This window comes from Mycothermus thermophilus (assembly GCF_041956435.1).
Source record: "Mycothermus thermophilus strain CBS 625.91 unplaced genomic scaffold VTJ04scaffold_2, whole genome shotgun sequence".
In the NCBI taxonomy this organism is placed as follows: domain Eukaryota; kingdom Fungi; phylum Ascomycota; class Sordariomycetes; order Sordariales; family Chaetomiaceae; genus Mycothermus; species Mycothermus thermophilus.
This window is the reverse complement of record NW_027191428.1, coordinates 2,240,333-2,266,510: the sequence shown is the minus strand read 5'-3', so window position 1 is coordinate 2,266,510 and position 26,178 is coordinate 2,240,333. Positions and strand designations below refer to the sequence as shown.

At 55.9% G+C, this 26,178-nt stretch overlaps 15 protein-coding genes across 15 annotated transcripts; 8 read left to right on the top strand and 7 right to left on the bottom strand.

The window, feature by feature from the left end:
* Nucleotides 1-27: 27 nt before the first annotated feature.
* On the top strand, nt 28-948 carry VTJ04DRAFT_2983 (uncharacterized protein; the record flags this gene model as incomplete). Its single annotated transcript, XM_069360832.1, has 2 exons — nt 28-131; nt 819-948. 2 exons carry the CDS (start codon nt 28-30, stop codon nt 946-948), a joined length of 234 nt encoding a protein of 77 aa, XP_069221504.1.
* Nucleotides 949-968: 20 nt separating this feature from the next.
* VTJ04DRAFT_2982 (uncharacterized protein) lies at nt 969-2,108 on the bottom strand (the record flags this gene model as incomplete). Its single annotated transcript, XM_069360831.1, has 4 exons — nt 969-1,432; nt 1,530-1,836; nt 1,932-1,950; nt 2,068-2,108. 4 exons carry the CDS (start codon nt 2,106-2,108, stop codon nt 969-971), a joined length of 831 nt encoding a protein of 276 aa, XP_069221503.1.
* A 1,590-nt stretch (nt 2,109-3,698) lies between these two features.
* On the top strand, nt 3,699-5,273 carry VTJ04DRAFT_2981 (uncharacterized protein; the record flags this gene model as incomplete). The annotated part of the gene is made up of 5 exons (XM_069360830.1): nt 3,699-3,760; nt 3,911-3,942; nt 4,088-4,137; nt 4,454-4,500; nt 4,616-5,273. The coding sequence occupies 5 exons, from the start codon at nt 3,699-3,701 to the stop codon at nt 5,271-5,273; spliced, it is 849 nt and encodes a 282-aa protein (XP_069221502.1).
* Nucleotides 5,274-5,967: 694 nt separating this feature from the next.
* Nucleotides 5,968-6,961, bottom strand: VTJ04DRAFT_2980 (uncharacterized protein; the record flags this gene model as incomplete). The annotated part of the gene is made up of 5 exons (XM_069360829.1): nt 5,968-6,059; nt 6,133-6,422; nt 6,507-6,613; nt 6,730-6,883; nt 6,942-6,961. The coding sequence occupies 5 exons, from the start codon at nt 6,959-6,961 to the stop codon at nt 5,968-5,970; spliced, it is 663 nt and encodes a 220-aa protein (XP_069221501.1).
* A 4,399-nt stretch (nt 6,962-11,360) lies between these two features.
* VTJ04DRAFT_2979 (uncharacterized protein) lies at nt 11,361-11,768 on the bottom strand (the record flags this gene model as incomplete). Its single annotated transcript, XM_069360827.1, has 1 exon — nt 11,361-11,768. The coding sequence occupies one exon, from the start codon at nt 11,766-11,768 to the stop codon at nt 11,361-11,363; it is 408 nt and encodes a 135-aa protein (XP_069221500.1).
* A 782-nt stretch (nt 11,769-12,550) lies between these two features.
* On the top strand, nt 12,551-13,251 carry VTJ04DRAFT_2978 (uncharacterized protein; the record flags this gene model as incomplete). Its single annotated transcript, XM_069360826.1, has 4 exons — nt 12,551-12,585; nt 12,661-13,048; nt 13,105-13,137; nt 13,207-13,251. The coding sequence occupies 4 exons, from the start codon at nt 12,551-12,553 to the stop codon at nt 13,249-13,251; spliced, it is 501 nt and encodes a 166-aa protein (XP_069221499.1).
* Nucleotides 13,252-13,703: 452 nt separating this feature from the next.
* Nucleotides 13,704-14,591, top strand: VTJ04DRAFT_2977 (uncharacterized protein; the record flags this gene model as incomplete). The annotated part of the gene is made up of 1 exon (XM_069360825.1): nt 13,704-14,591. One exon carries the CDS (start codon nt 13,704-13,706, stop codon nt 14,589-14,591), a length of 888 nt encoding a protein of 295 aa, XP_069221498.1.
* A 515-nt stretch (nt 14,592-15,106) lies between these two features.
* VTJ04DRAFT_2976 (uncharacterized protein) lies at nt 15,107-15,986 on the top strand (the record flags this gene model as incomplete). The annotated part of the gene is made up of 4 exons (XM_069360824.1): nt 15,107-15,197; nt 15,321-15,366; nt 15,455-15,738; nt 15,832-15,986. 4 exons carry the CDS (start codon nt 15,107-15,109, stop codon nt 15,984-15,986), a joined length of 576 nt encoding a protein of 191 aa, XP_069221497.1.
* Nucleotides 15,987-16,050: 64 nt separating this feature from the next.
* On the top strand, nt 16,051-16,591 carry VTJ04DRAFT_2975 (uncharacterized protein; the record flags this gene model as incomplete). Its single annotated transcript, XM_069360823.1, has 2 exons — nt 16,051-16,184; nt 16,411-16,591. 2 exons carry the CDS (start codon nt 16,051-16,053, stop codon nt 16,589-16,591), a joined length of 315 nt encoding a protein of 104 aa, XP_069221496.1.
* A 146-nt stretch (nt 16,592-16,737) lies between these two features.
* Nucleotides 16,738-18,205, bottom strand: VTJ04DRAFT_2974 (uncharacterized protein; the record flags this gene model as incomplete). The annotated part of the gene is made up of 2 exons (XM_069360822.1): nt 16,738-17,735; nt 17,800-18,205. The coding sequence occupies 2 exons, from the start codon at nt 18,203-18,205 to the stop codon at nt 16,738-16,740; spliced, it is 1,404 nt and encodes a 467-aa protein (XP_069221495.1).
* A 79-nt stretch (nt 18,206-18,284) lies between these two features.
* On the bottom strand, nt 18,285-18,662 carry VTJ04DRAFT_2973 (uncharacterized protein; the record flags this gene model as incomplete). The annotated part of the gene is made up of 1 exon (XM_069360821.1): nt 18,285-18,662. The coding sequence occupies one exon, from the start codon at nt 18,660-18,662 to the stop codon at nt 18,285-18,287; it is 378 nt and encodes a 125-aa protein (XP_069221494.1).
* Nucleotides 18,663-20,533: 1,871 nt separating this feature from the next.
* On the bottom strand, nt 20,534-21,989 carry VTJ04DRAFT_2972 (uncharacterized protein; the record flags this gene model as incomplete). Its single annotated transcript, XM_069360820.1, has 3 exons — nt 20,534-20,844; nt 20,918-21,393; nt 21,475-21,989. 3 exons carry the CDS (start codon nt 21,987-21,989, stop codon nt 20,534-20,536), a joined length of 1,302 nt encoding a protein of 433 aa, XP_069221493.1.
* Nucleotides 21,990-23,156: 1,167 nt separating this feature from the next.
* On the top strand, nt 23,157-23,620 carry VTJ04DRAFT_2971 (uncharacterized protein; the record flags this gene model as incomplete). The annotated part of the gene is made up of 2 exons (XM_069360819.1): nt 23,157-23,163; nt 23,217-23,620. 2 exons carry the CDS (start codon nt 23,157-23,159, stop codon nt 23,618-23,620), a joined length of 411 nt encoding a protein of 136 aa, XP_069221492.1.
* Nucleotides 23,621-23,691: 71 nt separating this feature from the next.
* On the bottom strand, nt 23,692-24,927 carry VTJ04DRAFT_2970 (uncharacterized protein; the record flags this gene model as incomplete). Its single annotated transcript, XM_069360818.1, has 1 exon — nt 23,692-24,927. One exon carries the CDS (start codon nt 24,925-24,927, stop codon nt 23,692-23,694), a length of 1,236 nt encoding a protein of 411 aa, XP_069221491.1.
* Nucleotides 24,928-25,335: 408 nt separating this feature from the next.
* Nucleotides 25,336-25,596, top strand: VTJ04DRAFT_2969 (uncharacterized protein; the record flags this gene model as incomplete). The annotated part of the gene is made up of 1 exon (XM_069360816.1): nt 25,336-25,596. One exon carries the CDS (start codon nt 25,336-25,338, stop codon nt 25,594-25,596), a length of 261 nt encoding a protein of 86 aa, XP_069221490.1.
* Nucleotides 25,597-26,178: the final 582 nt, after the last annotated feature.

The following is a 26,178-nucleotide window of genomic DNA, read 5'->3' as shown; positions in this document are numbered from 1 at the left end:
CCCCCCCCCCCCGAAACGGGGCCGGCGATGCCGGCTTCGATTGGACAGCGGGCCCCCATGTCCGTTCGGAGCCTGCCCGGGGGTGAGGTGGGTGCTGGTGGAGAGGTGGAGCTCAAAAAAACCAGCCCCCGGTAGGTTGCGGGCAATGGAAGCTTGTGGCAAGGGAAGCTTGCCACGCGAAGACTGCACCGTTTACCCAGACCTGACCAACCCGGAAGCTAGCTGCCTGGGTGTTGTTTTGGAGGTGGTATGTGTGTGGTCCGTCCTGCATCTGCAGATCTTCATGTGAGAGGTTGCTGTCGGTTGGAGGATGCCATTCTGGGATGGACGGACGGGACCGTCCTGTGAACGATGAGGTACGACACATTCGTAACGTGATGCGACTGCTAAACGAAAAACTACAAGTTTATATCTTCGACAGCATTCCAGGGCTATTCGATCGTAAGATAGATTTTTCGTTCAGAGCCTTGCCGTGATGTTCATGTGGATGTGAGAAGAACTCTGTGTTCCGGCATCGCTGCCCCACCATCCGACACTGGACCAAGCGATGGTCACGAGCATCGTGAGGGAACATTCACGAGGCTGTGTCGACCTGGACCTGGTCGGATCCAAGCTAGCAGATCAAGCAGATTTGGACGTTGGTACCGATTATGGAAGACGGAGCGCGATAAAAAAAGAGCCTCTTTCGAAATGATTCGGGTATCATCATGGATGTCATACTAGTACCTGATTTGACCTCCTCATTTCATGCAGGAAACTCTATCAGTTATTTCCTCTCTTCCATCCCCGGCAGACACGGATTAAACCCTTTGAAAAAGCCAGTCCGTCAAGTCAAACACACCCAATTGTAGGAATAAGAATCATAGACCCAGTATCACCAAGCTCTTCCACAAAAACAAACACACAATACCTTTGTTCGTTCCACCGCACACACACACTCCTTCCTAAACCGCCGCCGCCAGCCGTCACTATCTCAGCTGGCGCAAAATCTCGGTCAAAAAGTCCTCAAAGCTGAGCGTGATGTACCCGTCGCGGTCCTCGTCGTATTTCTTGAACACGTCCGTCATGCGCTTCAGGCTGATGCAGGCCTGGACGAACAGGTCGAAGCTCATGACCCCTTCGTTGCGCTTGTCGTAGGTGCGGAAGAGCAGCTCGACGAACCGGTCGCTGAGGCGGTACCGGAACGCGACGAGCGCGTTGCTGAACTCGTCCAGGCTGATGTTGCCCGACCGGTCCGTGTCGAAGCGGTCAAACAGGGACCGCCACGACGCCAGGAACGACCACAGCCCGCAAAACTCTTCGAACCCGATCGTCCCGCTGCGGTCGCTGTCGAACATGCGGATCATCATGCGCACCGTCTGCGGGTCAAAGGCCGTCCAGTCGCCGTTGACGAGGGCTGCCGAGAGCTCGCGCTCCGACAGCTGGCCGGTGCCTGTATTCAACAGAAAAAAACGGGGGCTGTGTCAGCGATGCTTGTTCACGCTTGTTCATCTTAAGCAACTTTCGCTCTCCAAAGTCCAAAAACTCACCATCTTTGTCCACGGCCCGGAAGAGGGGCAACAGTGTCGGGTCAGCAGAACTGTCGCGGGGAGCGGGGCTCGGTGGTGGCCTGGAGTCGGGAGCGGGGCCGGGTCGAGGGCCGGGCCGCGCGCCCGAAGCTACCGGCGGCGGACTCATGGCGTAGCGGTCGGGGTATTGTGGTTGACGCGGGGACGGCTGCTGGCGGGGCGGGAACTGGTTGCTGGGGACTCGGTGCTCGATGGGACGCGGCGGCGGGGGCTTCGTCTCGTATCGCGATCCTGGAGGGAACTCCTCGTTGACAGGGGACTTGGTTTTCTACACGCTCGGAGAGGAAACAACGCGAGTCAGAAGTCAAGTTCTGGAAATCGATCAAGGCGCATGAACGGGACCAAAGGGGCCGGGTAGCTCACTTTCTCCGGCTCTGCGAACCTAAGCAGGCTGTTAGCAACGGATAGCGACGGTGGAGGTCTCAACAGAGCACTGGGATCCAGCTTCACAAACGAAGCGCGTCGCCGCCGGTCTCTTGCGCGGGGCTTGAGCACTCACCTGGGCAGTTCGTCCGGGTTGTACGGCCGCCTATATGCCATGTTGAGATTCGGAGGGGTTGAAAGATATGGGAGAGTTTGTCAAGACAGGATCGCCGTAAGCAATCCTCGAGTCTGCTTCAGGGGGGAAAGTTCAGGAGTCTTGTGTGCTGGAGTTGGTTGATGCCAAGGTGGGGTTTTCGTCAGAAGCGCGCGGCGACGGTGACGGGGGTGGTATTTGGTGGTATTTAAGCAATCCTACTGTCGCCCGAACAAAAGAACCTCCGGAGACGGCGTGTTGACTCAGCCGCAGTTTCCGTACGACGGCAGCGCGTCAAGAACACTTGGCGCAGAAACACAGCCTTGCGATGCGAAAAGCCTCCGGTCCAATTTATGGGGATTTTGGAAGCTCAGGCAAGGTAGATTTCCAGGCGCAATCTCATGATCTGTGCGACTTTGGAGATTGCGCTTTGAGTGCGGGGGGAGCCGACATAAAAACTGGATGGACTCGACTCGAATCTCCAATGTTTCAGCGATACCCAACGGCAAAGGAGTCGATGACGTTATCCAAACACTGTTGGCTCCCTCGTATCCCGCCGAGTGTCAATTCATGTGCCCTAGGTCTCAGAGCCAAGAGACGGACACAACCGGAGTTGGCATCACTGTGGCCAGATAGAAACCGGAATGCCGTCTCTACCTCGCACAAGCCAAGGCCAACAGATGCGCCTTCAGGTTGTGGGCTGTTGTGCAATGCTCTCAAGATTCGGGCAGTAACCATGCATTTGCTACGATTAACTATTCCGGTGCTGTGAGTGGTAGGGCTGCAGGACTGGACACGGAGCCGGCGCAATAGAGGGTTACCGTTACCCCTTACCCCACCTACAGCTCTGGGACCCTGATCAAGCAGCTTTCACTCAGCGAGCTCGGCTTCGAGTTTCAGATGCCGTGGGGGTCGGTCTGCGTATAAATGGGATTTCGACAGATCGCCTGCGGGTTTTCGGTTGAATCACAACATCTGCATCTTTGATATTGACCAGTGATGTCAAAGCTCAGCCGAAAATCGGGTCAGTGTTGGGGCTGATTTCGCCATGCAATGGTGACCAGGAGCTTTCAGAGGCAGGAGGCGGACGAAGTTGGATATTCGGCCTCGATGGGTTGTCTCGTCTAGTACATACATACATACTTAACCTAGGGAACTGAGTAGCAGCCGATGGCGGATTTCTTTTGAGATGTCTTTCGACAGTGGCAGTGTTAGCGCTGGGCCGCGAGGACTGGCTGGAGGCGTCAAACCGTCAGGGGAACGGTTCAAGACGAAGACCACGGCCCGAGCCATGTCTCCACCAAAACTGTCCACTAGCAGGAATCCCACGTGCTGCAACAAGCTTAAATGTGAAACCGAAGCCACAGGAGTCGGACCTGACGGCATTTGTTGTTTGTTGTGTCTTTGGTGTTGAAGAGTACTGTCGTTGTAGTGCGCTTTGTCCCGCTCGCTTAGACCGAGGAGTGAACATCAAACCCGTGAAGAACTCGACTTGCGTGATCAGGGCACTTCTGTCAGACGGAAGCCGAATCCCTCATTTCTCGTCCAAGGGCTTCCTCCAGAACTTCACCCCCTAGAATTTCTCGCCTCGACACAGATCATCAGCCTTGACCATGTCTGACCAGAGAACTGCCGACGGTGCCCAAGAGGACGAGTTCTGGTTGTTTGGATATGGGTGAGTCTCGGACCCGTCTTGATCCTCGGCACGGCATAAGAGCCCAAACAACTGGATCTTGGTGAACGAACCAACAACACCGGGCGTCAAGAAAATGAAAATAGAAGTGGGACAAATGAACTGACAGCCCGAATCCAACACGATTTGCAGGAGTTTGATCTGGAAGCCTCCGCCGCACTTTGGTACGTAGCCCTATCCCCGATCTGCTCCTTCCCAATTTGATAGTTATTACCCTCGATCTCGATCCCGATCTCAAGCGCTCCATCCATCGTGCCTTCCATGGGGTCGATCATCTGGTTCGGCAAGGCGGGAGCTAACCGGGCCCAGATAGGCGAATCCCAGGCTGGGTGACAGGCTATGTCCGAAGGTTTTGGCAGGTACGGCACTTCTATCCAGCCATCCATCCATCCATCCCACCTCATCACCTGGGCAGGTCCCTCAGGTAGCAAGTGCCGTGCTCCCGTCCAGGTGTCCTGTTCCGTTTGTGTTGCCCTGTGCTTGCCTGCCCGTGCTTCCAACTTTCCGCTTCCCCCTTTCTTGCCGCCCGGGACATGGCTCACTGATGGAAGCTTCCTCCCACTTTCCCCTAACTCCTTTCCTTCTGTCTTTTCCTCACATTTTTCCTCCTGTGCAACACATCTCCATCACTCCATCCTCTCCGCGGCGTCTTGGGACAGAACTGATTGTTTGTAGGCAAGGTATTCTTCTCAAGAAACCCCCGTCTTCGACATCCACCGACAGTTGAGGCGTTGGCGAGCCAACTCGGTTCCCCAACGGATTCTGCTCGACAGAAAATGCCTTTCCATCCTCGTCTTCTCCCCCGTCTTTTGCTGACCTTCCTCCTCCTTGCTCTAGCCAGGACCACCGCGGAACACCCGAAGCCCCTGGGCGCGTCGTCACCTTGATCTCCCGCGAATACTGGGAGCAATTGTCCGATCCTCACAACTCGGCACCCGAAAAGGTCTGGGGAGTGGCCTACCGCATCGTTCCGGAGCGCGTCGCCGAGGTGAAGGAGTACCTGGACATCCGTGAGATCAACGGGTACACCATTCATTATACCCCTTTCCATCCGGCACCGGGCGTCGATCCGTCGCTTCTCCCACCGAAGCAACAAGGGCCCATCCGGACACTCGTGTACATCGGTACTCCGGACAACGACCAGTTCGTCGGCCCTCAGGATCCGCAGGCGCTTGCTGAGCACATCTACCGCAGCGAAGGACCGAGCGGCTTGAATCGCGACTACCTCTGGGGTCTCGAGGCGGCCTTAGCAGAGCTCGGCCCGGAGAGCGGAGACGAACACGTCACGGATCTGTCGAACCGGGTCCGGGAGATCGCGCTTCGAGAGGAAAAGAAGCTAGAGGCGGGCATCGTTCCAACCGAACCCGCTCCTACCCCCGAGGTCGCCACTCCGGAAGGAGTGTTGCTGCGGGAACAGCAGCATCATGTTCAACATCACGACTTCAAGCAGGTCAGCAGCGTGGACGAACAGGAAGAAACAGAGAAGGCGGCCTGATCAGGGAGGAAAAAGGAAATTTCTCAATGAGAAAGAAGAAAACCAGCTACGAGTTCCACCCCCTTATTCCTGTTCCTCCTTCCATTTGCCCATCATCTGCCCTTGAGTTTGCCGATCTCCATTTTTTGCGTCCACAACGTCCCGCCCGCGTCAATCCTAGCATCCTGGATCATGCTGGAAATGTCCATCCATTGTCCAGGAAACTCGGTATCGGGTCGAGTTCCATCCCTCGTGGAAGCGTGGTATGGATTTGTTACCCGTGCGGTTCCCATTACCTTTTGTCCCATGCCGTTATCCCAGACCGTATCCCAAGCCCTCGGGCATAGACCACAAGAAAAGACAACCAATGCAACCCTCCCTCGGCAGCAGGACCTTATTACTGAAAGCAGGATGAAAAGAAGACAGATTTCATTGGAAAGGAAAAGGATGGAAAGGAAAATAAACCGATGGCAGCATGGGAGAGCCAACAAGAGAAGAATAAGCTCAAGGGGTATCATGCGGTCGATCGTCACAGAGCAACAACGCGTGATCGTACAGCGTCTTCGACAAGGAGTATGCTGCAGAGACGTGGGCAAGGGAAGGCTTGCATTCGGAGGTACGTGATTCATTTCGTATCATCGTCGTTTTCGGTTTTCGTTTCGTTGCCCGGTCGCTAGGCCCTCATCCCCATCGTCGTGACAGCAGTGGCCTCCCCTTAATAGCCTCCCTGACCAGTTTGGGTTGGCGGCTGGGGAGCATGTCTCTGTTGGTTGGGGTCGGGATATCCGTATGGGTGCGGTGCCCATGCTGTTTGGACGAGTTAGTTCTCGTCTGTTTATTCATACCCCGAGACTCGCTTTCCTCTCTCCACATCACGTACCTTGCGGAGGAACGGCATACGCGGCCGGAGCCATCGGAGCATATCCCCGCCCATAGGGCTGGGGATACATAGTTGGCGACATGCCATAGGGGGGCTGGCTCCCGTAGGCAATCCCGGGCACCGGCGATGCCGTCATCGGAGACCCTGCCATGGGAGAGGCCACGATGGGAGTAGCACCCACGGCTATGGGAGGGTATCCGCCTCTGCCAAAGCCGGCCGACGCGCCACCGGGCCGGCCTTTCGGACCAGTGTCGGACGCCTTGTCGACTCGGATCTGCCGTCCATCAAACCTGCGCAAGTTTTGTCAGCGATCCTGCTTGCCATGTTGACGCCCACCAGGCAAGGAGGCCATAGGGCATGGCGTGAGTGCTTACTCGACATTGTTCATGGCCGAGATGGCTTTCCGGGCATCATCCTCGTTGGTGTACCTCACGAAGCCGAATCCCCTGCTGCGGCCAGTGTCGCGGTCTTTGACGACGACCTGATGAGGCGTTTGTTAATCATCACTGTGGGTTTGATATGGCTAGGTACCCCAGCCCAGCTCCAAGGCTGAGCGAGTGGAGGATGTCAAGAACGAATCGGGACATGGGAACATACTGCTTCTTCTACCACTCCGAACTCTTCGAACTTCTGTCTCAGCGTTGCCTCCTCGGTGTGCCACGCGAGGCCGCTTCGGCGGGGGCTCTTGTCAGTGTCTTTCTTGTTGCCTTGCTCGGAGCTTGCGGGGTCGCAGTCGGGCAGTCCTGCTGGCCTGGCCTGGCCGGGCTGGAGGAGCTGGAGCTGCTGGTGGAGGGAGGAGGGTTGCTCACCCAATGAATAACTTGGACATGGTGGTGGTGGCGTGTTTACTACTCTAATGTAGTCACGTTGCTGTTTCTTTTCGTCAGTTGATGTGGGGTCGAGGCGACTTTTCTTTTTTCTCTTTGGTGTCTTCGCGCGGCGAGGTAGTAGTGCTGGTAGAGGAGCACAGAAGGGAGGGTTGGGGCCGATGAGACGGTTCTTGAGAGGGTTGGTTGGTCTTTCTTGGCTAGTAGCCAGGAAAGCCAAATAGGAGGGTGGAGGAAGAGAGGTTGAGAAATTGAGGAGGGAGGTGGAAAGGTTTTTTTGTGAAGTTGGATGGATGGACGGGAGAGGAAGAGAAAACCAACCACGCTTTCTCTGGCTCTCTCTCTCACACACACTCCTGGTGCCGATGCCGAGCAAAGACTTGAAAGGAGAGGGGCTGCACGCACCTGTGTGTGTCTGTGTGTGCCTTACGGTGAACCCTTTTCTTACTTTCTCTCCGCCTCAGTTCCAGTTCCAACCAGTGGGCGGTTGAGGGATATCGGTCAAGGATCGATCCGTGGCTTGCTTGGACGGACGACTTCAGCCGGCAAAAACGGGGGGAAGTTTTAATCGCTCTACTTTTCTTCTCGGTTTACTTCCGGACGAGACACACGCACAAGCCTGTGGCGTTGGTTGGACCGTTGGATAGATGGGCTAGATCTGGGGAAGCAGATGGGGGTACTGCTACCGTGCAACGGAGGGAGGAAGCCGTGGGCTAGGTAGGCTGACAGGCGAGCGGCCGGGCCGGGCTGGGGATAGGGACCTTAGGTAGGTATCGGTGGGGATGGGCTGGCTGGTTGGTTGGAGGGGGAGGGTCCCGGCGGTATTAGGATGCTGCGTTATTACTGCTGGTGGTGGTGGTGGTGGTGGCAGCGGTGGTGGTAGTGGTATGGACTGGCTGGCTGGCTGGCTGGATTGATGGATGGTGTCAGTGCCGTGTTCCTCTCTGACTGGACTGGATATGGCCGGATACAGGTGCGTTGACAGACAAGAACAAACCGGAAGGGAGGGAATGCTCTCCAGAGAGCCCAGGCCTGGCCTGGCTGTTGTCGTCGATGTCACCTATTATATATGATGACACTGACACACTTTACAGGACAGCAGCGGGGCCGGGGATCCCCCTCTATGCGATGGGATGGTAAAGGGACTTGAGCAGCAGCAGCAGAAATAATCTACACCCCTCCACCCCCTCCCCTCCCCTCCCCTTCCTTTCCCCCCTTGGGTGTGAGCCCTTCCCCCTTCCCCGGGCCCTTGACCCCGGACATCTGTACCGTTGCGGATGGGGATGGGAGACGAACAGGACCTTTTGGACCTTGGTTGGCTTTCTTACCCTACCCATGGGTTCCGGGTTGTTGTATGTATGTACAGTGCTGTATGTACATATAGCATGGCAGTTCTGGTTCTGGGTCTGCTGGGTTGCTGGGTTGTGGTCTGGGGTTGCTTGCTTGTGTGCATGGACAGGGTTACTTGCTTTGCTTGCTTGCTTGCCGTACCCGCTTCCCGTTGCCGTTGCTTGTCTACTACCTACTAGGGGACCTGGCTGATGACAGTGACAGACAGGTCCGGGCTTGATGGTTCGATGGATGGACGGTTGACCGTTACTACGCAGTAGGTGATGGTGTTGCTTTGCTCTGCTTAGCTTCGCTTTTCTACCCCTCTGTCCCTCTCCCTCTCTTTCCCCAGCCCCCCTTCCATTACCTGCCCTGACTTGACCGACTATATACCTGACCTAGCTACCTCAGGTACCTACCTAGCATGACCAACCAGGTCCCAGGCCAAGTATGTCAATCGATGTTTCGTCGCCGTCGCTCTGAGAAAAGGTTTGACACAAAGCAAGCAAGCAAGCAAGCATGACGACAGGATGAATGCGTTACCCTATACATGGGAGGGGTGTTGGGTTTCTTGTCCAGACAAGTGTCAAACATATAGCAGTGGTGGTGATATACCCTACCCCCCCTGCTCTCCTACAGGGAGGGACCTACCGGGAGAGACGAGAGCCTGGGGTGTGAATGTTCTGACGCCGGGCCAGGCCAGCTAGGGGACCAGGGGGATGGGAAGATAGAGGACGGTTGAAAAACGACGATACGATCGATTTAGGTACCTTACCTCACCTAGGTACATACATGCGTACCTAGCTACTTGCCAGAGGGAGCTACAATCAGGTAGCTATACGTCCATACATACTCGTCACGGTTTATGAAGAAGAGAGTGTTTTTGATGTATCCCGGGGAGGGGGTTATGCTCACTTTGGCATGCCATGCCATGCCATTCCAACCGCCCGGCTTCCGGGGTCGGTTGGGTTGAAGGGAGGAGAAGCATAACCTGGAGAAGCTTGATTGACTGATCCCTTCTCTTGACAGACAGAGCAATCCCATTTATTTACCTATCGTCAGCATTGGTCAGCCAGATCTCCCTCACCGTTAGTCAATCAAGCAACGCGAAGATATTCTTAGGACTTCCAGCACTCGTCTGAGTGAAGACCAGGAGAGAGAGGGAGTCAGAGATGTTCCCCGTTTCTCTCCACACCCCCATATTCATCGAACCCGGGCCAAGCACCCTTCACAATTTTACACTTCCTCCGCAGGTTAGGTGCAGTCACATGTGTTTCCAAAACTAAACGCCACTGAAAAATGATCCATAACAAACGTCCAAGTTTCGTTTGGGGACCTCCCCTGGTTTCAATGCTAGTACTCGGTGCGTGTAGGGGTGATACGTTACGACGCCAGATAACTTACTACCTAGATTTGAGGGTTGGTGACTTACCAGATTCCCAGGCAATGTTTGTGTCCAGTTTCTCCAAATAGCAGGGAAAGCAACCCTTTGTCGGTCCATGATGATGCAGTTGGACTGGAGGATGCGTAACATGAAGAGGCCACCTCAGCAGCGAGGAGGAGTTTTCTCAGTCAGGTCATGACAAAGCATAGCAGTGATGTGCTTTTTTGCCGGCATTGGCAGACATGCAGACCCCCGAATCATGCAACACCTTTGATGTGTTGTCGTTGTACCTGATCCGTATTCGTAGTGTACCCAGGCAGACAGCCCACCGCGTCTCCGGTTCATTTCCATGTTTGGACATCACAGGTTTAAGCGGGGAGCTTCAACGCTCCCTGCTGGTGGAGAGGATAGGATGGGGGCCGTTCTCCGGGACTGCGTTCCCCGTCCGGGGACACCTATCCAAAAACGGTGACGGGAAGAAACATGGAACTTGGATCGGAGAGGGATTGCCGGCGGGAGGTGGGGTGGTGCTGGTTCTGGACCTCCTCTGGGCTTCCGTTGGGTTCGCAGCCCTGTGAAACTTGTCTTTTGGCTGTGTCTTTCTCGCAAGAGAGGGCTCAATTGAGCTGTCGTTGGAGCGTTACCTGATCCTGATGGATAGCATGTTTGGTTCGGAGAAATATTAGACGGTGAAGGCGCAGGAGAACCAGAACTGCAAGGGGAGAGGATATCCCACACCGGAGAACCCATCTTTGACCGAAAAAGCCATCTCGAACCTGGCTACTCGTCCTTGAATCAAGAGTCAGGCCACCAGACGCCATTCTCTTGACGCATTGCCATGTCCTCGCTGGCTGAGGGGGATGTGATGATTGGCAATGCCGGGATCGACCGCGGCAGGAATTTGACTGCAGGAGCTTGGGCCAGAGCCAGGGTGGAGGATAGCTACCGGCATGAAACAAGCTGGAGATTCCAGGGCAGATGCGAAACTTACGAAGAAAGCATCATCTCATCCACGCCTCGATGAAGGAGGGAGGGACTCGAGGCGCAGGTTACGACAAAAGATGAAACTCTTTGGATCGGTCATCAGGCCCCTTTGGATTAGCCGACACCGCTCATGTTCCATGCGGGCTGGGCTGCTTGTTGTCATCGCCGACCCTCACCCTGGCGAGCGGTCGAAGCCCGATCCACGTGTTCCCAGACGGAATGCTACTCAGCAGCCTGTGGATGGGTGATCACAGGAATCCAGTGCAGAGTCGATCTCTGGGACTTCAGATCAGACGGTGTCCACTCAGGGGGATGGTGATGCTGGGACGGACAACAGGAATGCGACCGAAAAACAGCATGATTGGCAACTCACGGTTCCGCCATCTCCGGACTTGTCGAACCGTTGGATTCAGAGGTTGAGCCTTCGACTTCTGGGAAACCGGAGGTGTCTCGCCAGGCCCGGCCAAGCAGGTGTCGGTGGTTTGGTTGTCTTGTGGGGGACGTTGTCCAGATGAACCCACGATAACATCTCCGATTGGTGACTGGATAGAGTTTCAGCACCCCCTGGAGGTTCCCTCGATCTAAGCCGTCCTCAGTAAAGCGTCGGTGGATTCAGCACCGGGGGACACTGAAAACGGCAGGGGAGAGAGCTTCAGAGCAACGGAAATGCATGCTCCCCCCGCCGTCGATCATCCCAACGTTTATTAACCGCGTGGTTCAAACTCGTGGGTACGCGTTTGATCCGAGGGTGGTCCGCTGGGTTTCTCAAGCAAACGTCCCGATTTAGCAGGCAGGCCATTCGCTTGTCTGATGTCCGCGACGAGACGAAGTTCAGCATTGAGCATGTGCTTGAGTTGAGCGGTTGTCGGCCTGAAACACAATAAGGTCCCGAGCTCTATGCTGCCTGGTTCACCGTCAAGGTTCGTCGTCTCAGCAGACGCCGGGTTGATGATGAGAGGGACGACGGACGGAGGCCATGTCGAAGGGCCCAGGACTCGTCCCGGGTGTGGAACTGTGGGGAACTTGCAGACGAGCATCGAATCGGGGAGCGGACGGTTCAACGGGAGGCCCATTTCGGCGGTGCATGCCACTGGGTGTTTCCGCTTCTGCATGTCGACATGCAGAAGTCCTTGGCCAAAGAACTTCATCAAAGCCGAATGAGGGTGTTGACAACCTCGGGCATCTCGGGTCCGTGGTCGGCACTGACAGAAAGAGAGAGCGTGTCTCACAGAGAGGGAGGCCGGATTGACCTAGGTACCCGAGGGAATGGCGCAAGGCAAGCTCATCGGCCCTTGCGCAATGGTGGGAGCGAGTTGAGGTGGCCTTGATATTACCAACAGCAGGCATTGTGTGGAACAATATATCGTGCTGACTGCCGGGAGTCGGCGTCAGAGACTGATATGGTCAGTGCTTGTCGTGATGATGCTGGATGGGGTGGAAGAAAATCTGGTGGCTGAGGATTTTGCAGACTTGAATATGCCCGGGATGGTGGTGATGAAGGCTGTTCGGAGATCGCTGAGAACGAAATGGGAAGCAAAAGACCACAATGGAACTTCAGGTTGGAAATAGATAGACAGCTCAGGATGATGGAAGGAGGCACCCGGCCATGACTTGGTCTGACTTGGACTGAGGACAGCCGAAAGGGCAAGAACGTGACACGACGACGACTGCCAGTCTGATATTAATGGGGATGTCTTTCAAGGAAAGAAGGGGAAGGAGGAGGGGATTGAGCAAGAACAAGAACATGGAAGACATGACATGATTTGGACTTCCACCGCTCTTCTCCCACGAGCGACTCCAACAATAAAAACAACGACATCGCGCCAAGTTGGATCTTTGCTCCCCAAATCCCAAAGAGCTTTGTTGATATCAGGCATTTTTTTCTAGAGGAGCCATGCCCCGAGAGACCTTGGAAACGAAATCGAAGAGGTATCACAGACACCATACCAGCCAAGTCAAAGATGCGAAAGAAAGCCTCCTAACAACAAACCGGACGTTGAATAGAGACAGCCTTGGCCTCGGCCTCGGACTTTCGACGGGACCGCATCCTCCTCGGCCTGAGGAGAAAGGCGACTTCATCCTGTCATGGCTTCAGCAGACACAAACACGTCGGGACATCCCTCCAGAGTCGGGACATAGGAAGGAGAATGGGCGTCTCGGAGAGAATTATCACGACAATGTCCAGCAAGACAAGCGGAGGAAGAGGCCTAGGTCCCTTTCTGATGAATGGTCCCCCGAACCAACAAAACCTGCCAAGGACAACCGCACCTTCGAAAAGAGAGCACGCCACAAGACGCGAGAAGACAAGTATGAGTACAAAGCCAGGAAACTTACGCGAAGAAGCAAGACCGATGGTCAGGGGAAGGGAGAGACGAGGAGAAGCAACCGCTTGGTACGTGAACCGCAAACCCGGAACCTGCATCCACCATGTTGACATTGTCACGACAGACGCATAAAACTCGAGAGCCTGTGCCACAGAAGGTACAAAAACGTATACATAACTCCCGAGTGAGAGAACCAGGCGGAAAAGCTGTCTCTAACGAGTTGCAGAAAGGAACCCGATACCCGAAACTCGAGTCGCAGCCGGACAAGTGATAGAAGCTTCAGAGCGGGCTTTGTCAAGGCAAAGGCTCTCGCGAAGAGAAAAAGAAGACAAGGAGCTTGAAGAGCTTTCGGCCTTCTTCTCGAGAGCGAGGAGAAACCACTTCGAGTCACGAGAACGGCATGACCCAACACAGGGGTACTTCCTGCGGGAGCATCACCTTGCCAGTGAATCCCAGGCTGATACAAGTCACTACTGGCACCACAGTCGGGATTCTCCCTTCAGAGAAGTAGCACAGTATTCTGAGTCTCTCTCCGTGGCTCGAAGCCGACAAACTCCCTTCTCATCCGGCCCAGTCGGCAGTGAGCCCGCACACGTAAGCCCGTCGAGGAGTCGCTCAGGGGAAGAGCAATCCTGGCACAGTCCTCAACCCATCCAGAAACCCGAGGTACCGGTACTCGAAAGACGTAGGACGGTATCCCCAGAAAAGGTCCGCCATCCCGTCATGGAAAACTCGAAAAGAGATGCCGCTGCGCAAGCAGACCTGCCTTCTCCAGCAGATGCTGAAGTTCTAAAGCCGTCTCAGAATCAGGGACACGCTCGACCTGAGGGCAATGAAGCGTCTGGCATTCCACCTCAACAAGACCACTTCCACCCGCCTCAGACAGGCACTTCGAGTCAATTTCCTCTCACGGTCAACACGGAGGCGCAGACGCAACTTGCCACAGAAATGGCCCAGGTTCCTCTATCACGGCCTGTCGTGAGCGTTAACGGCCAGACACTCTCGCAAAGTGCTCAATGGCCCGCGTACAACGGCGGCTTGAACCAACCCCTACCGGGAATGGAGGCCGACGAAAGGATCAACGCCATTTGCCAACACACTCAACATTCCGGAGAGGGTGGGATGGGATTACCCAGCCAGGTACAATGGGTGGTACCACCCCAAGTCGGGAGCCACGAGTATCACGACTTGAATGTCTCAGCCTATGATGTAGGTTGTCTGGAGCAGCCCCAGTTGGAGAGCATGGAGGAGTTCATCCGCAGGATTGAGGCCGAGGCAATGTTGGCCGGCACTGAGACAGGAATGACGGAGGAGCCACTGGAGTTTGGTACCAGATTTGGGATGCTTGGTGCTGGTGAGTTGGAGCAGGACGAAACCACATTTCGGGAGTTTTACCCTTTCTCGGAGATGCCTCGAGCCGGGTTCACGACCCGAAGCGCGCAGAATTTGGATGTCGATCTGCTACCACCGCCTCGTTTGACTTCAGTTGGCGATCCAATACAACAACGTTCTTGGGATTTGGGCCTCAGTCCCAGAGACTCACCACAGGGCCAGGGCCGGTATGAGTTTGACAGGCGGATCGGTGGGAGGACGGGACTTTGGGAGCTCTAGGTTAAGGCAAGATTATAGGAAATCCCAGATTCATTAATATCCATGCTCAAGTTGTTTCTGTCAATACACGATTTACTTCGATCAGTGTCATATAGAGGAGAGATTGTTGTCGACATGACATCGGGGGGTAGAGGCGCGAACGTTTTCAGAATCGGACACCTGTCTTTGAGGATAGTGCACAATTACATATGAATGAAAGGCCCGAATCAAATTGACTCGCCACTTTTACAACTCCTGATGGCTGACTTCAAGCATGGTTCTGAGGTCGTCTCACATAGGAAGACATGTCTGGTGCCAATGACATGAAGCACGGATCGTCACCGTACGGTAACGGTGCGTAAATTACCGTACCCAACGTTCCGTCGGCGCACGCTGTCCATTACGCAATACGGAAGCTTCACCTGCAGGGCAGGCCACCTACACCACAGCTTCAACATCCCCAACATCAACCTCACGTCGCGCGCGACATACACTCCTCACCAACCACAGACTTGTCGTCGCCGCCGCAACCAACCATGGAGCAATCACAGCCCGCGCCGGGCACCCTGAGCTGGCGCCTCAGCTCGCATCCGATAACGCTGTTGACGTTTCTGGCGTTTCGAGTTTGTAGGTTTACTACCTCCCTCCTCCTTCTTCGCTCTTTGGTTCTTTCGCAAGCAAGCCCTACAGTGTGCTTTGGTGGTTTGATTGGTGAGGTGACATCTGCTAACAATTCCTCTCTTTGAACAGCTAGTCTCCTAGTCTACCTCTTCGGCCTGCTCTTTACCGATAACCTGTCCGTTCCCTTCCTCTCCCTCCTGCTCCCCTCCCGCTCCTCCCTCCAACCCCGCGCGCCCTAACCATTTCTTCTCCCTCACTCACAGGGTCATGATCTTCATCATCACCATCCTCCTCCTCGCCGCCGACTTTTACTACCTCAAAAACATTGCCGGCCGCCGCCTGGTGGGCCTGCGCTGGTGGAACGAGGTTGACCCGGCGACGGGCGACTCGCACTGGGTGTTTGAGAGCAGCGAGCCCGGCACGAAAGTCATCAACCCGACCGACAGCCGGTTCTTTTGGATCGCCCTCTACGTGCAGCCCGTGTTTTGGATCGCGCTGGCGCTGGTGGCGGTGCTGACGTTCAAGTTTATTTGGTTGCCGCTTGTTGGTATGTCCTCCCCCTCTTTTTTTTTCTGTTCTTCCCCATTCTGTTGGGAGAGGCGGGAAGGGGAATATATCATATGCTAAATTTGGGGTATAGCTATCGCGCTTGTCCTGACGATCACAAACACCCTCGCCTTCTCCAAGTGCGACAAGTTCAGCCAGGCGTCCAACTTTGCCGGGAGCGCCTTCAGCTCGGGCAACATTGCGACGAGCCTTGCGAGTAACATGGTTGGGAGGTTCTTTTCTAGGTGATTTGAGACTTGGTGGCCGCCCCTTGGAGGAAGTGTCAACGACCTACCTACGCTGTCAACTCATAATGCGAGAGAGATGGAGAGGGATGGAGAGGGATTCCCGTACGGGCGAAGAAAAAAGGAGGTGGGAATGGACGAACGATAAGTGTGGGCCGGGATGGGACGGTTATTGTGTTGTTCTTCTCTGTGCAATACCTAGGTATGTATGGTCATGGCTGGGCGTTTTAGGGTTTGAAGGTTGGCGGCTCTTCATGAATTTTAAAGTTGGTCCAACTTAGCGTTACGGAGAGGTCGTCTGGTTGGTACCATGAAGTCTGAAGGCATTTCAAAAAGGGACGAATATCCGTGTGGTATTGTGTCATGACTACTAGTGTAAAAGAGTACTTGCTCCCTGGCAGGCGGGCTGGATGTTTCTGTGTGTATAGGATGTCCATGTGCGTTGCGTGTGTGTACCTGATTCAAACGAAAGACGTCTTCGAGGAGAGGTTACAAAACCACCATCACTATCATCCTCCTCCTAGGAGATGTTTGCTGGCCACAGAGCCAAAGATGAACTCCAGAATTGATTCCCAACACGCCCAACAGAAAAAAGAACCCAACGGGTAGATCCAGCATATCCAAAAATAATAAAAAATTGCCATTATATAACAACCTCCCGCTCACTCTCCTCCCTTCGTAGGTCTAACCCAAGAAACATACCTACCCTCCCCCCTCAAAATACTCATGTATTCCTCCTCTGCTGCTGCGCCTGCTCAATCGCCGCGTCCAACGCCCTCTCCTCCTCCTCCAGCCGCCGAATCTCCTCCTCCGTCATGCCCTCCTCGACCAGGTACGGCGTCGTCAACCCCCGCGGCGTCGCGCGCCCGGGCACCGGGCTGGGCGCTGTGGAACCAGTACCAGCAGGAGCAGGAGCGCCGGTAACCGCGGTATGCTCCGTCCCCGCGAGCGACGGCGCACGCTGGTGATGGTCCGAGTACGGCGTGAAGGACCGAGCCTGCTGCAGCGGGTCGTGTTGCTGCTGCTGCTGCGTGGCCGGGGGGGATGGCGATGGGCGCGACGAGAGGAACACCGCTTGGTCCTGCTGCTGTCGTGGTCGCGGGGAGATGGTTGCCGTCGTCGGAGTAGGGGGAGTGCGGGGCAATGTCGGCACCGGCGGCGCCGGCTTCCTTTTCGGCGAGGAGTTCGGAGGTTGGCGCGCTGCCTGCCGGGCCGCCGGAAGAAGCGGCGACGGCGGGGTCGTTGAGGTTGCGGCGCTTTTGGCGGCGGCGGAGCCAGAAGGCGAGGAAAAAGATGGCGGCCAGGCCGAGGAGGCCGCAGACCACGGCGATTGCGATGACGGCGCCCTGGGCGAGGCCGCCGCCGCTGTCGCTTTCGGGCTGGTTGGTGACACCTGAGGTTGGGCTGGGTCTGTTGGGTACGCCGCCGTCGTCGTTGTCCGGACTGCCAACCTTGTTGGTGGGGGCGGGTTCGATGGCGTTGTCGATGCTGGTGGTGCCGGCGCCGTTGGGGTCGGGCATCTGTTCGTCCCTGGCCGGGGCCGAGTTCTGGTACCTTGGGTCCGCGACCAGTTCGTCGTACTTGTCCCCGGTGGCGATTGCGAAGTAGCGACTGTAACTCTTGCCGATGCCGCCGTTGACGTCGTCATTTCTGGTCCAAGAGACCTCGAGGTAGAGCGGGACATTCCGTTGGAGCTTGGCCTGCTGCTCCCCGAGGTTGACAGAACCGCTGCCCTTATTGTCAAGGGGGGAAACTGTTGGTCAAGTAAGCAACGATAACTCAATCAACCTGGTCGAGAAGAAGGGTGGTCTACGAACAGTTGATCGGGGTCTGGGCTTGACGATGGTTGAAAATCCCGCCATCTCGCTTCTCACGACCTGTTGGTTCAGTGCGTGCATCTGGCGCTGGTTGGAACGTCGTCGTGGTAGATAATTGGTTTCCAAACCTCGGAGTGGTGGATGTGGAATCGATTTGTTGTCCACCACTTCCACCACTTGCACCGTCAAAGGCGATGTTGACTCCAACGATGTTAACATTCTCGGTTGCGGTCCATTTCAGTACCTTGGATCCCAACTGTCCCTCCATGAGGACGGCCACGAACTTGCCGTCCTTGAATGTTCCAAAGTCCATTTGATCGAAGTCAATGACAGCACCTCGCACTCTCCCCAGCGTAAGGGCCACCACGGCGGCGGCAAGCCACCCTCTCCCCGATAATATCCACATGTCTGTTGTCGTCGTCCTCGTCCCCTGTCGTCGCGCGCGAAGGACGAAGATGTCGTCGAGCGTGTTGTGAGGGATTCGGTCAGGGGTTCCGAGTCATTTGCGGCGATCTGTTGACTTTCGGTCGTTTTCGTTGTCGCAGCCCCGTCCAGGCTCGGACTCGCGTCGTGTATGTATCCCTTGTCCAAAGCAGTCCTCGTCGAATCCCGTCGTCGTTGAACTGTTGTTGATGATTTATCTCAAAAGACGGTGTCCACACCACAAAACACCAGGATGGAAAAAAGGGAGAGCAGAACCCCTTCACACCACTCAGCCGCGCGTCGTGTGACTGTTGAGAGGGGAAAAAGAGATGAACCAAAGAGAGAATGTGCCAACGGCGGGCAAGCAAAGCGACAACGAGACAAGGCTCTGTCTCTCCGGGCTGGTTGTCCAAGCCAAACCAGAACCAGAACCAGACCATGGACGCCCAGGCCAGCCACACTTCACACGCACCCCAGTCCAAGCCAACCACTCAACTCCTCAGCCAAGCCAGTCGGGTGGATGATCTCGTCAGCAACCACTCTGGGCTCACCCCCTCCCCAAACCATCTAGGCCGCTCTGCAGGTCGAAAGAAGTGGGTGAATAAGAGAGGGGGGCGTCGCGCAACTCTCTCCTCCCTCTCTTCACCCCCCTCAGGCTGGCTAACCACTCTGTAGCAATAGTTTTTACCCGACGATCTGCATAGCCCGCTGGAACCACCAGCAGCGGTGGGCAGCAGCAGCAGCAGCAGCAGCAGCAGAAGACCGCCGGAGACGACGAGGAGCAAGTGAAGTGAACACCTGAGCGAGAGCTGAGAGGCGCGGACTAGACCACCCCTGTGTGCGCAAGCGTGCGCCATGCCTGAAGCGGTTTGCTGCGCTGCTTCTACAGGAAAACATGCTGCACGCCGTGGGGGCCGAGTGTGATTGGAGATGACTTTTTTGTTGCCCGTGTTTCCATCTTGCTGGATCCACGCTGGCTACGGAGTAGATGTGGAGAGTCTGTAAGCACTCGCTAATTACCTAGCGCCGTAGTATTGATCGCTTGGTCCCCGAAGCGGACCACAGCCAGCCCTACGGGGATGCCAATGCGGCGGCAGGCTGAGGTGACTCGCGGAGGTCCTGTACGGAGTACTGACCGAATCACCATGGAACTCAAACCGTTGTTCTGATATCCTTTTCCATGAACACCTCCGGGCTACGGGGTAGACACCGATCTTCACACCATCATCAAAGCCTCCTCAATCTGCCTCAATGTGTACAGTACATACTATAAAAGAAGAAACACTGCACCTCTGACCGGCCCAAACTCTGCGGCCCGCTCAGCGTTTCGGCAAGCTGCTCTCCCGTCTCCCAGGGTGTGGCACAGCAAGACAATTGATTTAACTCGCCCGGCTGGCCCTACGAAGAAAACCTTGGTTTCTCCAACTGCGACGCAACGCTGCAAAACCCTACTCCATATTCGGAGTACATACATAAGTAAACTCCCCGCGCTGTGTCCTGCCTAATTCAGAATAACCTCACCCTACGGCCGGGCAAATGTTGATGTAAGACGGCTTTTGTGTCCCGTCCCAAAGGTGAGAGGGGGTCGAGCCGTTTGAAACGGCACAGTCAGATCAGAACCAGATCGAGGCGGCTAAGGATGGAAATATCTAAAATTGTAAACGGGGACAAATACTATATCTATTTGAAGCTCTCTCTGGTCCGGTTTCCAGAACAAGTCCGTCGCAGAACAATTGCTTCAGAACAAAGAGGAGAGAAACCCAAAAACAAGAACAGATCCCGCGATGTCCATCATCTCATCAGCTGTTTCTGCTTCCACGTAGCCCAGCCAGGCTGAGCAATTTTTGTGGACACTCGGTGGTGACACTATTGACTCGAGAAGGCCGAGAGTCGCGAGCGGCTGAGATCTGGCTTGCATGAGCCGACCCCATCTTGGCGCGCTTCGCCTCAATCTCACACACCTTTGCACACCTCCACCTCTTCATCCCAGTGGCTGAGGGAGATTCAGACTCCGTACGCCGTAGACGCAGTGGAAGAAGTGCGGTGACATCGTTGGAGCAGCAGCACGACTCGGACAAACCAAACTATCACGTCAGACGGCCAACACATGGTCTGCTACTCAATAGTTGGGATATCAAGTAGGTATTTGTATTCCCTGGGCCCTTGGTCTGGAACCTTGTGTTGGAAGCTAGGCAGCCCACCAACGCAATCATACCACCAACACATTTCCCTCCTCCACAACCGGTACGAATGTATACCTACAGCCTCGCGAGCAACCCAACCCCAAACCCCCAAACAAAGTCTGCCCTGCTCACCTCCTCCCCGCCCGCTGCTGCTGCTGCTTCCTCGCGCGCTGCTCCTCGAGCAGTTTCTCGCGCATGAGCGCCCTGTCGTTCCTGCTTCCGCCGAGCTTGGGGCCCCGGAGGATCTCCTCGGTCGCCGCCTTCTTCGGCCCCGGCCGGGTAGCGTTGACGACCCGCTTGCGCCGGTGCCGCTGCGCCAGCGCATCGAAGAACTCGCGCCGAAACTCCTCCGCGATGCGGTCGTCGGCCGCCACGTCCTCGGCGTCCGGCACGACTGGCGGCTCGGTGACGGCGGCGGATTGCGTGTCGTAGAGGTCGACTGGAGATGAGAAACGAGTTAGCATATACGGTAGTTCCGTTGTGGGGGAGAGTTTGGAGAGGGGATGACGCACTCTTATTCTCGCTAAGGAACTGCTCCACGAGCTGATCCCGCGTGATATCATCGCTACCTCTGCGATTGCGGGAGGAGCGGATCGGCTTTCCGTCGCGGCCGATGCGCACTTTGTTTCCGCGCTGCTGCTGATCTCCGCCGGCGCCGGCGGCAGCGGCGGCGCCCCGCGCCTCCTCCTCGTCGATCTGGCCCTGCAGTCGCCGGCGTGCTTGCTCCGTCATGGCGATGTTGCGCGCCCGCGTCTCGTCGCCCAGGTCAACCTCCAACAGCCGGCCCTGGAGCACACGCTGCGACTCGACCGTGCCGCCGGTCGCGATGGGTAATCCCTCGCTGGCCCATGCGCTGCTGCTGTTGCTCGTATTGCCATCGTTTTCACGCCGCTGCCGCTCTTGGGCTTCTTGTTGCTGTTGTTGCTTCGCGGCAGCATCGGCGGCAAGCCGCTTGCGTCGTGCCAGTTCTGATTCTACGTACTCCTCCCTTGCTTGATCAGCCTCTGTCCCTTGGAAAAAAGCATGCTCCTAAAATGAATAGGAAAGTAGAAACGAGGGGACAACTCACATGTGCTTATTCACCAACTCCCCGACCAGCCCGGTCTGCGGCGCAAACCGCTCCGAGATGCCTCCCAGCACGACAGCGGTCGCCCCGTCCGACTGTTGCGGGTCTGCCGCGCCGTTGCCTCCGTAGAGCACAATCTTGCGCTGGTCTGATGACGCATCTTCGCTTGTCGCCCGTGTGAAGTCGTCACCACTCCCGCTCCCTCCATGTTCGGCGCGGAACTCGACACCGGTGAGTTTGTGTTTCCGGGCGTTGCGCAGTTTCAGGACTTCGGCCACGGGCAGCCTCGTCTCGGCGTCGTCTTGGTCTGCGGTTTGCTGGTCGGTGGTAGCAGATGCGCCGTCTTTGGGGTCGCCATGGGTGGTGGTTTCGGTCGGTTTGTCTGCGGCAGCGGCGGTGGCGGTTTCGGGGTCGGGCTCCTCGGCGCGCTGGCGGTAGGGTTTCCTCTTCTTGCCGGCGCGGAAGACTACTTGCGGAATGGGCTCGGATTCAGGGTTGGGATCGGACATGGTTGGCATGGTGCTGATGTGAAGATGTGAGGTGCAGTTGATGGAAGTCGTGTGTTGATGGTTGGAGATGCTCAGGCCATGAAGGTGCTTGGAGGTTGTATGGAAGACCTGCAGGGTGACGGTATGGAACCCTAACCCTGACTTCTGTCATCAGACCCTCGATCCCGTCGACGAGATGCACCCCCTCTTCATCCCTTTTCATTCTCGACACGAGTATGAGTAGAAAGTATACTCGCAAGTAGGCGTCTATTAATTACTGCCGTTTCTCGCCTCTTCCCATTTCCACAACGACCCACAAGCAATGTTGGCCACCATGCCTTCTTGGACCATCGAATCCACCAGACGTCACCACGCAAAATTGGCACGTTTCCAGCCAGCTAAACCTTCTCCCTACCTCCAGTCCAGCGTAATCTCGGTACATACCGTTCTTCTTTACCCATGGACTTGACCCAACCCTTGAAAAGGCCCACCCTGTCCCGGCCCGGCCCGGGCCCGACTGTATCCGCTCCGGGTGCAGACCCACTTTTCCCCGGTTCCAACCCGGAGGCCTTCACCGGAGCAGAGCAGCGTGGAAAGGTGCCTTCTATCTGGGCCTTCATTGACCAAGATAGGACGGGATGGAATCAATCAAACCCAGACACGGAGGTATTCGACCCGATGCTGACCTACCCGATTTACATAGTAAGTAACTATATTCAGATCCACAACCTCGCCTCACTCCGACCTCGTCCAACGTAGCACAGAGCCTCGGACGTACATACTTCATGTACTTAAAAAGTAAGCTCTCGCAAATGCACGCCCGTGGCAGGCCGGCCCCGGCCCAACCCAGGTTGGACTAACGGCCGTAGTAATGAATGATTTTGGGATCGCTGGCGTTTTGTGTTGTACATACGGGCTACATATGACTCCCATCCAGTCAACGGGCATCTTACTGTGCATGTAAACAACGACGCGCCATGCCGAGGACATCCCGAGCTCGGTATGTAAGCTCAGGCTTTGCTTACTTACAAACTTCCCAAGGGTAGTTGGTTGTGAAGCCATCTTTCTGCTGTCTCCATACCTCAGTACCTACATAGAGGTGGTTGAATTATTCATCCCGACTCAACATATAACAACAACATTCTAGATACATTGCCAGAATAATCTCTCAACCACATCCATGTCTCACTGACCAGCATGCAAAGTAAATACGTAAAGCATCATAAGTATACGTCAAAGTGTCTCGATCTCTCTCAGGAGTTGAATTGAATCTCTCAAGCAAAGAACGGGCCAACCTAGGTAGTAGTGACAAGAAAACGGGGGAAATCATCCATCTTTCTCTCTCCCCGTTCTCCCAACGCCATCATGTCCAAATTCAGTCAAGCAACCAAAATCAACCAAGCCAACCAGCCAACCCAGTCCATCAAAAATCCACCCATTTTCCCTGTCCAATGTTCCATTCTCTGACATTCTTATCCACCCATCTGCCATCGTTCTCTTTCGAAAAAAAAAAAAAAATGAGGTTCCATGCCCCGAATGAAAAGAAAAAGAGCCACGTCCACAGGACACCCCACCAAAACAGACACAGACAAAAGGCGAAGCAAATATGTACAGAGAACACACCCCCACCCGAAGAAAAACCACCGCGAAGCAAAGAATAAAACCCCACCACCAAGAAGAACCAACACCATCCCCAACCAACTCAACTTCCCCTTATCTCCAATCCACACCCTCAAATCCAAGCCCCCCCACCAACCTCCACCACCGGCGCCAATGTCGGCGGTGGCGGCGGCGGCGCCATCCTGCCCGCAGCCTTCTGCGGAATCTGCTGCCTCGGCGGCTGCGGCACGGGCGGGAGCATGAAGCTCGCAAACAGCGGGAGCACCACCTCGCTGAGATATTCCTCGGCGGAGAACTTGAGTAGGCCCTTGCGCTGCATTTCCTGCTCGTCGGCGGAGGAAACCCCGGCGGCATCCGCTGGCTTCTTTTGCGTCCCTTGTTGTTGTTGCTGTTTCTGAGACTGAGACTGCTGCTGTTGCTGCTGCTCGCGCACCAACTCCTCCTTGACGCCAAACTCCTCAGCCAGCTCCGACACTTGCGCGAGTTCCGGACCGAAGGGGTGCTGAGACTCGGAGAAGGTTTTGGCGTGGTGCTGCTGGGACCGGGCTGGCGGCGGCGGAGGGCCGCGGGAGCGGGAGCGCGGCGGGGAGCGCGGAGAGGAGGGTGTGGAGATGGGCGTTGGCGCCGTTGTCGTCGGTGTCATCGTGGACGGGGATGATGGGTTGGTGGTGTTGGTGGTGCCGGTGGAAAACTTGGCCTTGTGCGTCGCCGTCACGGGGCTGGCTGAGCTAACGCTGGTGCTGGTGCTGGTGCTGGTGGAGGAGGAGCGCGAGAAGCTGAAGCTCGCCTTGCTGGAGAGGGAGCGCTGGGATTGCTGAGACACCTGGGAGGCTGAACGCTGGCGGACGAGGACGTTGTGGCCTTTCTTGGTGGAGTGAGAGATTGCGCGCTGCGGAATGGCGGGCGGCTGGTCAGAGGTGGAGGGAGTCGAGGTTGGCGGCTTTTGTTGCTGGGCCTGTTGCCGTGCTGGGGCCCGCTCTGGCCGAGGCGGCGCCGGAGTGAAGTAAGTCGAGAGGTGGTTCGGCTCCGGAGAGATCGAAGGCTTCATGGGCGATTCAAGTTCGGGGCTGGTGGGAGGGGTAGAGCCGTTGGTCATGGCGCTGTCCGACATATCATCATCAGAGCGCGGGGATACACCTGGCGAAGAGGCGGCTGGACTGCGGATGTCTGGAGCGTTGTAAGAGAGCATGTTGGTGGTGTGGACGAGCTCGATGGGACTCGAGATCTTATTGCGGAGGGAGCCAGCAGCGGCACCCCTGGCCGAGTTGCTACGAGCAGGTGCCCGTTCCTCCGCCAAGTCTATGCTCTGCTTGACCCTCCGGGTCGTGAAGGCCCGCGCGATTGACATGGTGATCGACCGACGCTGGCTGTAAAACCTGGGGAACGTCCGGTGTAAGACGGGTTGAAACTCGAAATAAGATCGGCTGCCTCCAGGAAGGTCTGTCCAAGTCGAGGCTGAGAATCAAGCCTTCACTGAGTGTAAACCGTAAGATGGCGGAGAAACAAAAGGCGCGATCGCCGGTCAAAAGTGTCCACTAGTAAAGCGGGAGAGCAGAGTTTGTTGCAACGCTGGTCCTGTGATCTAAAAGGCCAGTGCGACGTTGCGCTGGCGGGTAGGTGACCAAAGTTTGTTTCACACCCTGCTATACCGATTCAGACAAGTCGCGCAGATGACGAGGACCAGTGTCAAAGGCAAGTCCTCATGGAAAGATAATCCCCTTTCAGAAGGTTAAAAAGGAGACCACCCCCGCGTAAAATGGTACTGAGGGGAGGTCAAGAAAGAAACGCGATTCGAAGTGAAAGGGCACTGCCGTTCGTTTCAACAAATGCCGATGAGATCGTGTTTCGTCGTTGCTTTCGTGGATCCAGTCCGTTCAACTCGGGTGAAGTCCTCGAGCATATGAGAGAGAAGTCGAGAAAGCGTCTTCAAAAAGGGAGTGTGGTTCCAGTCCAGGAATCGAATCAGGTGGTCTCGCCTCTGCTTGATGAGGCGAAAGGGAATGGAAGAATGGAATAGTTCTCCGAGAGTCCAAACGGGCCCGCGATGAGGAACTCCGAGAAAGCTCAACAAATGGCTTGAAGGAGAGAATTTGCCAGGTAATGCGTGATCCGAAGGACCGGAAGATGGTTCAGAAAAGGAAAGGCGACGGGAGGGTAAAGGAGGGTAAAGGAGGGGATGTCCCGGAGAATAAAGGGAACTCGGCCGGAGGTAGGTTGGAGGCAAGAGGAGAAAACCAGCAACCTATGACCCACGACGACCACGAGGAACGTAGTGTAAAAGAAGAATAGTAAGGGAAAGAAAAAAGCGAACGACACTGTGGTGGTATCTACGGAACAAAAAAGAATGAGAGTACTACATCCGTGGGATTTGGTTCCCTGGACGAGCGGGAGAGCAAGCCCAGGATACACTGGACATTGGACAGACATGCGGCCGGGACCGGGAGGTGGGACAGCGGGAGATGGACAAGGGGCAAAGTCCCAGGCCCGGTTGCGCCGTTAGCAAGCCTGGTCCCGGTCCACACCACCATCACCAGGGCCAGTGGCACAACGCTGGCGGGGGAAAAACTGAGGTGGAACTTGGGGCAGTTTATCCCCTGTC